Below are 10,949 nucleotides of genomic sequence, written 5' to 3' on the forward strand. Positions count from 1 at the left end.
TACGTGATAATCACGTTAGTGTTTATATTTGTAAATGCCTTGTTTACCTTGCGCAACTTTAAAGAATCCTGCAAATTTGCAAATTCTAAATTTTCCAACAGTTGTTGGTGACATTTTTCAGCCGATAATCTTAAAGTACTGTAATCCTTTGTTTGCAAAATGTAGCTAGAATTTATACGCCAGTTTGATAGTTGTGCAAGAGTATTTTAAATGCAAATATCTGTATTTGGATTTGTAAAGAATTCAGGGTTCTGTTTTTGGAATTCCAGGAACTTTTGCCTGATTGCAAAATTGTTTTAATTTTTCACATTATCAGTTATGTAGTTACTGCAACGTCAAACGGATGGCTCTTTCAACGTTTTCCGTTCTAGCTTCTGCAAGAAGGGATTGGCATTATTTGCTTTGGATATTCATGTATCCTTGTAAAAAGTTAAAAGTGGGAACGATTATAGAATTTTGATGTAGGTGGAGTTCAATGTCAAGAACCAAGCAAACAGCTAGCCCAAGCTTAATTAGGTTGATACAACTTTGGTCTAAGTTAGTCGCAGTACACCAGTATAAATTCTCGACGAAAGTGGCTAGCCATAGTGCACAACGAGCGCATCGCTCGGCTGCCAAAGTGACATAATTCCTTAGTTAATTTTGGGTCTCGAGGAAATAAAAGACCAAAACTAAAAGCGTCAGACAAACTAGTCCAATCAGAAAGCAGATGCATAAAAGTGACAAATTTCAACCCGAATTAAAAAAAAGAGTTTTAGGCAAAACGTATCTATTAATAACGAAAAGTAATCATTTTTCTGCTCAAGTTAATTAACGACCAAGTCATGCTTCAAAGGATATAGTATGCATAATAATAAAGTAGAGGCATAAATTATGCTTGAACCTTAAGTAAACACGTTAAAACGAAACCAGCCGTAGTCATATAATTTGCTAGACTTTTTGGTTTTTGGTCTAGTTTATTCTAGCAACGTACACAATTATGCTGTGTATTCGTTTTATAGACTTTGGAAACGAGTTTAAGAAAACCTGTTTAATAAGCGTCCTTTATATATATAATTGCCATTGAATTCGATTTCTCACAATCTATAGCTATTAGGCACAATTAACGGATACTTGCATTTAGCTCAATAACTGTTTTATTGGCTAAAAATCAACGCTGCGCGTACGTGTACGATTTTTTGGCATCTTTAAACAGAAAACATTTCAGGAAGCAAAGAAAATTAGAATAAAATGAAACGTATAACCGGCATCGGCCTTTTGCAAGACTTCAGGTTTTAAATGAATTCAAAGTTAAACTTTGAAGCAAAAAGCCATATTGAGTATGCGCAAAAAGCAACGTGAAGTGTACTAACAATTTCGAAAAAAACAGAAAACACAGTAAAGCCCATGACAATTTTGAAAACTCTTAAGCGCACCAACATAGCGGTGAAATCTCAAGGGATTTGCCTTGATTGTGTAAGCATAAAAAAAAAAACAGGAAAAATGAGACACGGTGTAAACTTTGCAAAAAGTAAACATTCCTAACTTCAATGGAGCAGCAGCGTTGCCGTTTCTTTTAAAAACGTTAGTAATGAGCAAGATGGAAATATAAACCATGGAAAAAATTCTTGAAATTATTTTCTAATACTTGAAGTTTTCCATTGTGTCCTTTAATTGCCTTCAGAAGTGTGAACTGGCATGAAAAGGGTGATTCCAAATTCAGCTGAGAAAATAAAACTTCAGCCAATGCACAGATGAAAATTTTCGTAGCAGACAAGTGTTTATTTTATCCCGAATTTACAGATCTAGAGTAGCTAGGACGCTCATGAATATTTTCGAGAAATTGTAAATATAAAAACAACAAGAACTAGCTATTAACTATTATGTTTGTCTACATTATAAAAATTTAACTTTCAAAGCCTAGTGTAGTGATCAGCAATCATGCCTGAAAGGAGACTGTTTTCACGAGGCGTTTGTTCTGCAATATTCCTAGCTACATTGTTCCTTTTGAATGCCAGCAGAGAAATATGACTTTACAAAAAATATGTACCTTAAAAATTAAAAAATAATTCCTGTATTTCCACGTGCAAAATGAGGCTAATAATCAGGCAATGCCACAATCCTCTCTACGGATCACTCATTAGATGTTATTAGCATCTGGGCTACAGACATTTTAAGAACATTATATACAACAGCGATCGAATTTGTGTATAAAACAGTTATAGCATGTCTTCTTCTCCCCATTCCATATATAGAGTTGAGAAAAATAAGAAAAAAAAAACAACTAGAATTTATAACTGAAAAAAGCAAAACCGCCTAAATAACAAATCATTCGAATGTTCCGCCATGAAGCTGTCAAGGGAAGAAAAGAAATATTGGAAAACATTTGACCCTTAGTGCTGAAGTGGACATTAATTTCTTGTTTCTTGATCTTTATTGTAATAACACCATAAAAGTAGGCAAATTATAAATAAAAATGAATTACATAATCGTCTTAAAAAAAAGTCTCAGGAGCCGGAAAACTGGAATTATTGCAGGAAAACCTCATGAACAAAAATTAATCTCGACCAATGGCCTACATGAAGAGACTTAAATTATTATTTGTTTATTTTAAGGATGTTTTATCAGCCATGGACAAGGAAGACCTCATACAAGAAGTCATCTCTTTGAATGGGCAGGTCAACTCCTTGGAGGAAACCTTCAGCTGCCTGAACCTGGAGAAAGGTAAGATAGAGGAAGCTTTTGATAGTTTGAGAAAGCAAATCTCAGGCCGGGGAGATGACAGCCAAGATGAAGGCGAAGCAAACGAAAGCAAATCCAGTGATAAAAATAGTTCCCTTAGTCAATTCTCCTCAATGGAAACTGCCCTCAAACGGAGCCAGGAAAGAGAATCTGAACTACAACATGAGGTGGTTAATGCTGAAAAGAAGATCTCTAACTTGGAATACCAACTGAAGACGTCTAAGGAGAAGCTGAATACGGCAGAATTATCCATTAAGGATTCTGAACAGCAAGTTCTTTCTCTTAAGGAGGAGCTTCTGATGTTCAACAAAAAGGAGACAACGTTGGCGGACAGCAACAAGCAGAATGAATACCTGCAGAAGGAAATCAAAGATCTGAAATCGAGTGTCAACGTATATCGTCAGGAGATATCGGACAAGGATGGCGATATCAAGAGACTTCGAGCTTCCATAGCAGACAAGCAATCCATCATGGAGGGGTACGTTGCCGAGATCACCAGAATGAAAGATGCAGCGAAGACCGAAAAGTCCTCAAACAAAGAGTACGAGTCCTTGAAGCTTAAATTTGATGAAGTTTGCAAGGAGAGAGATTCATTACAACGTGAAGTCGCTCGGTTGGTCGCGAAGAGGCAAACAGACGTCTCTGTGGAGTTGGAGAATCAAACGGATGGTTACCGCAGACAACTTCGTGATAAAGATGAGACCATTCATCGATTGCGTAAAGAAAGTCTAACCTTACAGTCCGAGAGTGAGACATGGAAAACCAGAGCGCTATTATCTGTTCCTCAAGTTGAGGGGAAGGAGTGCGACTCACTGCAACGCCGTTATGATAGCCTGTGGAGTGAGAAAGAAACCTTGAGAAAGGAGCTTGCTGAGATGATGACAAGACCCCACAGCTCGTCCGTGAATGTTGAAAGCCATCGGCAAGAGATAAGGGAGAAGGAGATCGCCATAGACAGGCTCCGTTCCGAGAACATCACACTACAGGCTCAAATTGAGGCGCTGAAGAAGGAGGCGGTTGATATCAGCACAAGATCTGACTACACAATGAGAGTGTACACCAGTTCAGTCCAGTTGGACAGCAATGAAGAATTCTATCGTACGGAGATCAAAGATAGGGATGCAGTTATCGACAAGCTGCGATCGGAAACGATGACTCTGCACGCCGAAATAGACGGAATGAAACGTGACATGCGGTCTTACTACAGCAGAACCGAGTTTGAAGCTTTACAGTTGAAGTACGACGAAATATTGAAAGACAGGGATGCCCTCCGTGAACAACTTTTGGAAGTCAGGTCAACAAGCGAAAGGGATGTGTCTGTTCACATTGAGAGCCGCATGGAAGGATTCCAACAAGAAGTAAGGGAGCGGGAAGCCTTAATTGACAAGTTGCGCTCAGAGAACTTGATCACCCGCAACGAGCTTGAAACATTGAAGAGAGAAATTGGCGGAAAGGCCTCTGTCACTGATGGTTACCTTGGGGAAATCGAACGCCTCAGGCAAGAGATCGTAACCTTGAAGACCAGCAGTTCAGACTACGACACCCTGAAGAGGACTTACGAAGAAGTGTGCAAAGAGAGGGACTTTGTACGTAACCAGTTGATGGAGTTCAAGACACAAAGCGAGAACGAAATCTCAGTTCACCTCGAGAGCTATTATCAAGCCTACAAACAAGACGTCAGAGAGAAAGAAATTGCCATTGATAGGATGCGTACAGAAAATACCACTTTGAAGGCTGAGTTGGAAGGAGTACGAAGAGAAATGGCAACTTTCTACAAGAGAACAGAGTACGAGTCTTTGAAGCTTCAATACGATGAAATGTGGAAGGAAAGGGACGCCCTCCGAGAGGAGCTGATAGATTTCAAGTCAAAATCTGAGCGCGATGTTCTGATCCAAGTGGAAAACAAGACTGTTATCTTCCAGAAAGAGATCAGAGAAAAGGAAATGGAGATCGCCAAGCTTCGCTCCGAGGCCATGTCAATCCAGATGAACTTTGATGTGCTCAAGCGAGACTTTGAGAGCAAACAACACTTGATCGAAGGCTTCCAATCCGAGATTGAGCGACTCAAAGGCGACATCATCACACTCAAGTCAACAACGGTCACCACCACAGAATACGAGTCACTGCGACGAATGTACGAAGACGTGTTGAAGGAGAGAGATGCCATTCGACTTGAGCTGATTGAGTTTAGATCTAACAGCGAGCGCGAACTTGCTATCCAAGTGGAAAACCAAATCAGAGTCTACCGTGAGGAGATCAGGGACAAAGAAGTCGCCATTAGCAACTTCCGTTCTGAAAACATGAAGTCCCAAGCAGAGTTTGAGACACTCAAGAGAGAAGCTGACAGCAAGCAGTATATGATAGATGGATACTTGGTGGAGATCGACCGCCTGAAGAACGAGATCAGTGCATTAAACAAACGCATTGTGGAGTTCGAGTCTGTCAAGCGATCTTACGAAGATGTCTGCCGAGAACGTGATTACATCCAGAGGCAGTTTGCAGATTTCAAATCCAGGAGCGAACAAGATACAACCTTTCAAATTCAAATCCAAACTGATGGTTTCCGACAAGAGATCAAAGAGAAAGATCTGGCCATTGAAAGATTCTCGTCCCAGAACAAACTTCTTATGGAAGAGGTTGATGGATTGAAGAGGGAACGAAACACTTTCTACAGCAAATCAGAATACGATTCCTTGAGGCAACAGTATGAAGAAATGTGGAAAGAAAGAGATGCTCTTCGTGGACAGATTGCTGAGCTAAGATCCAAGAGTGAAAGGGACCTAATCGTTCAGATAGAAAGTCGCACCGAAACGTACCGCACAGAGATAAGAGAGAAAGAAACCATCATCAGTCGCTTGCAGTCCGAGAGCATGAAGTACCAGACAGAAATAGATGGTCTGAAGAGGCAACTGGGCAACCAGGAGGCTTATCTGATTGAAATTGAACGCCTAAAGAAAGAAGTTAACGCACTGAGATTCCCAGACATCCGTGGTAGCGCAGAGTTTATCTCCTTGCAGCGAACTTACGAAGAAGTTTGTAAAGAACGAGATGCATTAAGAGGCCAAGTTGTTGACATCAAGATGAAGGGAGATCAAGAGCACGAAAACCAAGTGAGAATCTACCGTGAAGAAATCAGGGAGAAAGAAGAAGAAATCAACAGACTTCGATCAGAGGGCATGACATTCAAGGCTGAAATTGAAGGATTCAAAAGAGACCTCGGCAACCAAGAGGCTTATCTGATTGAAATTGAACGTTTGAAGAAAGAGGTTAACACACTGAGATTCCCAGACATCCGTGCCAGCGCAGAGTTTATCTCCTTGCAACAAACTTACGAAGAAGTTTGCAAAGAGCGAGACGCACTGAGAGGCCAAGTTATTGACATCAAGATGAAAGGAGACCAAGAGCATGAAAGCCAAGTCAGAATCTACCGTGAAGAGGTCAGAGAGAAAGAAGTAGAAATCAACAGACTTCGATCAGAAGGAATGGCATTCAAGGTTGAAATTGAAGGATTTAAAAGAGATCTCGGCAACCAGGAGGCCTATCTGATTGAAATTGAACGCCTCAAGAAGGAAGTTACCACACTTAGATTCCCTGACATCCGTGGTAGCGCAGAGTTTATCTCCTTAAAGCGAACCTACGAAGAAGTCTGTAAAGAACGAGACGCATTGAGAGGCCAGGTTGTTGACATTAAGATGAAGGGAGACCAAGAGCATGAGAACCAAGTCAGAATCTACCGTGAAGAGATCAGAGAGAAGGAAGTAGCAATGGAAAATCTTCGCTTGGAAAGCATGTCATTTAAGGCCGAAATTGAAAGATTAAAGAGAGATCTCGGTAATCAAGACGCCTATTTGATTGAAATAGACCGCTTGAAGAAGGAAGTCAACACATTAAGGTTCCCAGACATCCGTGGCAGCGCAGAGTTTATCTCCTTGCACCGAACTTACGAAGAAGTTTGCAAAGAACGAGATGCACTGAGAGGCCAAGTGGTTGACATCAAGATGAAAGGAGACCAAGAGCATGAAAGCCAAGTGAAAATTTATCGCGAAGAGATCAGCGAGAAAGAAATGGAAATCAACAGGCTTCGATCAGAAGGAATGGCATTCAAGGCTGAAATTGACGGATTCAAGAGAGACCTCCGCAACCAGGAAGCCTATTTGATCGAAATTGAACGCCTCAAGAAAGAAGTCAACACATTAAGGTTCCCGGACATCCGTGGTAGTGCGGAGTTCGTCTCCTTACAGCGCACATACGACGAGGTTTGCAAAGAACGAGATACACTGAGAGGCCAGGTTATAGATATCAAGATGAAGGGAGATCAAGAGCATGAAAACCAAATCACAATGTACCGTGAAGAGATTAGAGAGAAGGAAATTGAAATCAACAGACTTCGCACCGAAATCATGACATTTAAGGCAGAAATTGAAGGATTGAAGAGGGACCTGACGACCACTAAGCAGCGAAGTGAGATAGAGGTGGAACGCGTTAGGAAGGAATCATCAGTAATAAGCCCTTCCGTTATCCGCAGCAGTGCCGAGTTTGTCACCCTACAACGATCATATGAAGCAATCTGCCAAGAGAGAGACAGCCTCCGCCAGCAAATGATCGACACGAGAACAAAGAACGAGCGTGAAGTGTCCATTCAAATCGACAATCAAGCAAGAGTTTACCGTGAAGAAATCAAGGAGAAAGATGCCGCTTTACAGATGCTTCGTTCAGAAGCGATCACACTTCGAGCTGAAGTCGAGTCGCTAAAGCGTGACCTCCGAATTGCACAGGAAACACCTGTACATGACACGAAGATGGAACAAGAACTGTTTAACCTGAGAACAAAGTTTGCCAAACTCCAAGAAGAATACAACATCGTCATGTTGGCAAAGAGCAAGTTGGAGGAGGAGATGGTCATCAAAGTCAACAGTGGAATGGCTGACAAACAAGACTACATCTACAAGATTGAGAAGGAGAATAGAGAATTGAAGTCCGAGAACGAGTATTACGAGAAGACCGTGGACGAAAAGAATGCAGCCATTGGTGATTTTCGCCTGAAGGTCAGAAACTTGCAGGAAAAAGTTGAGAATCTGAAGAAAGAGATTTTTGTCGCTGAAGAAGCCTACGAGAAAGCGGAACTTCGCCTGAAGGAGGTGCTGAAAGCAGACTACAAGCCTGTGACAACATATGAAGTCCGTCGCTATCGACTCTCAACAGCGGAGTCCCCCACAGGCACCCATAACAGTTCAGGATCCACCTACGCTGTGAACAAAGCCGCGTCCAGTGATGGTGACGCTTTGCAGTTTAGTGCCACATCGACCCCAATGAAATCTGCGCTTGATGGCGAACGTACAGAAGTTGTGCATAACAGCGGCACCGTCACCACATCAACAGGGCTAGACAGGGACCTGGCCAGGGCTGAAGGAAACTTTCAAAGTAGCGAGGATACTACCACAAGTACCAAGACCGTGCTGATGACAGACAAGGTTGACGGAGTCGCTGATTCTGGTGTTGCTGGCACCAGTTACCGCTCTACGTATTCCAGTCAGCCGTCAACCTACAGGACCACTTCTGCCACAACCTACCGTACAACCACAGGACGTACGTCTGTTTCTGGAGGGTCTGGCTACAGAACCTCCTACCCCACTGGGCGGAAGTACTCCGGCCGCTATTTAGTCACAAGGAAGTTCTATTGAAGAAAATCATCAGTCTACCAGTGGGACTGGTCTTGCTGCTAAAAGAGAGACACTTTCAAATTAAAGACTACTATTTCATTGTCATCTTTAGTACGCAACAACAATTGCGTTTGCATCAATATCTAACTAAAACGAATAGGGTCAGGGTCATGATATCGTAGACGATTCTGCCTTAAATAAGAATCCAGTGAAATTCGGAACGGGTTCAAACGGTCCTGATACAAACGAACAACAAAATAATCCAAACGGGGACGTTAAACATGAGGAAGGATTTTTAAAGAATAATGTAATAATTTGTATCGGAACTTTTTGTACACTGTCTTGGAAATAGCTCTTTGTTACGAAGCTTAACGTTCAAAATTGAAAACAAAAGTATTGAGAGGAAAAATGACAAGCGTTTAAGATATCATGATCCAGTCTCTTTATATGTTCTTCATAGTTAACATAACATTTTCAGCCGTTCGAGTATTATTCCTAAACAGTAAGTTGGCATGCACTACGTTTTTCAAACACCTTTAATTATTTATGGAGAGAACCTTTGTAAGTTTGTGGATTGAAGCTATGAGTTCAATTGTGTTATTCTAAGTGAGTTTAGTGTGTCTTCACAAGCGTGGATTATATTTGTTTGATTGGATGGAGAGTTATTTCTTTCACAATTTGAACCTAAGATAGAAGGTTATTATGTCATATCGAGGAATTGTTCGGTATTATTGTTTTGCCTGAACGTGCGTTGTTAACAATCTCCAAACATTTTATATTCTTTAATTATTCCTGTCATACAAAGACTTCACCACCGTGAGCAATCGTTTTAAGGGCCGTAGCTAGTAACTGGCAAACCGAGGCACTTGCCTCGGTCATTTTTTTCGCTTTTGTTGTTCATAGTCATCATAAACACCCTAAATAGCTAGGAAGAGAATTTAACGATGGGCATTACCTCAGTCATAACTTTTTCACGGACATTGCCTCAGTCATGATAATATTTTTTTCTGGCTATGGCCCTAGTCTTTACGTATTATATAATTTATTACTTACGACCTTATTAACTCTTAATTTTGAGGAGTTCGTTACCAATATTTTAAAGAGGATACCTTGTTATTGTTTTGGCATGTCTTCGAGAAGCTAAAAAAAATAGAAAAAAGTAGCCCTGGCTAAATAGAGGTAATAAGCATCATTCTCATATTCATTACAGTTCACTTGTTCGTAATTTTACCAAAATTATATAATCCATATTTACTGGGCGTTAGTAGGCCAGCGTGTACAAAAGGGAAACCATTTGAATTAAAGCTTTTACTGATTTGCTTATCAACAATACAGGTAATTGTCAGGACATCAAAAGTTATCTCTGAGGCCGGCAAACATGATTATATCTAGATTGGAATTTCCACTGCTTCCTCCATTCCAGTCGGAGGCTCCTTTTCCAAGCAGCGGTAGCTAGAGCAGTCGAGCCTAGCTTGACACTTACTTTCTTTTTGTTAAATCTAACGCCCTTCCATGTAACCCTTTTCATAATTTTAAACTTTTCAATAAAAGAAGTGTTTACTTTATTCATCAAGGTGTGGATATTACTTTAACCCAAAATGCATAGGATCGTTTATTGGCCCAAATTTTGCTCGTTAGAGACTTGGGTAGGTCAATTGAACAGAATTATGGAGAACAAAGAACGTTTAGGAAAAAAGTTGTGCTTTTCTTTAAGATCTGTTTTGAAGGAGAAACTTAAAAGGTACCTAATGACAATAATATTCCAATCAAATGTTGATGGAGAAAGCTATAGGACTGGTGCAGGTTTAAGCAAATGATCGATGGATGAAACAGATAACAAATACAGAGGCCTTAATACGTTATGTTGTGCTTTCATACGAAAACAAATAATAATAAAACTTGTTATATTATCATTTTAATATAATGGTTGACAAACTACTCCTAAATTTTGGCGCGAAATTTCAGTGTCAATTTATAATTTCACATTTGAAATTACAAAATTGCCATCGCAATGTTTGGCGCGAAATTTCTCGATATAATAAACAAGTAAGAAACCCACGATTGTAAGCGTAATTTGTCACCTAGGATGTTTAAGGTAATCAAATAGTATATTCGTAAAATTAAGAAATAATTTCACGTGACGGTTTTGTCAAAAGTCTAATAATTTAACAATAATTGAGAATTTTGACAAAATCATTCCCTAATTTAACTTGTCACCATTCGATTTCCCATACATATTACAGCAAACTGGCCCACGATAAAAAGACAAGTTTTGATTGGCTCTCTGAGCATTCTGAATTTTGCAATCCGGACCGCTAAAATGGACCGCCCATGAGTTAGTTTTAACGAACTGCTTTATTTTCAAAACACTGCACAAAAGAAAACAGTTTGCTGGGTAGTGGAAATATATTTTTCTCAATATTTGGCATGCAATATAAATTTAACTTTCACGAAAGGGAACAGAAATATGAAAATATGTTTTACCCTGCTGTTAGGTCCTTATTGGACAATTGGTCGTGTTTATTCCAAGTTTATGGACCTCATGCTCGTTCAATAACATAAGCAGCT

At 40.2% G+C, this 10,949-nt stretch overlaps 1 protein-coding gene across 1 annotated transcript in view; it reads left to right on the top strand.

Moving 5' to 3' along the window:
* The window catches only part of LOC149109152 (uncharacterized), a 10,513-nt gene extending 567 nt beyond the window's left edge, over positions 1-9,946 (top strand). Inside the window, exon 2 of the mRNA XM_089294128.1 lies at positions 2,595-9,946. Within this exon, the coding sequence (XP_089150254.1) occupies positions 2,595-8,402 (5,808 nt within the window). The 3' untranslated portion in view covers positions 8,403-9,946. The remainder of the gene's footprint in view (positions 1-2,594) is intronic.
* The last annotated feature ends 1,003 nt before the right edge of the window (positions 9,947-10,949 follow it).

The sequence above is a fragment of the Orbicella faveolata genome, unplaced genomic scaffold (genome assembly GCF_042242905.1).
Source record: "Orbicella faveolata isolate gen_17 unplaced genomic scaffold, um_ofav_v1 contig_25, whole genome shotgun sequence".
NCBI lineage: Eukaryota > Metazoa > Cnidaria > Anthozoa > Scleractinia > Merulinidae > Orbicella > Orbicella faveolata.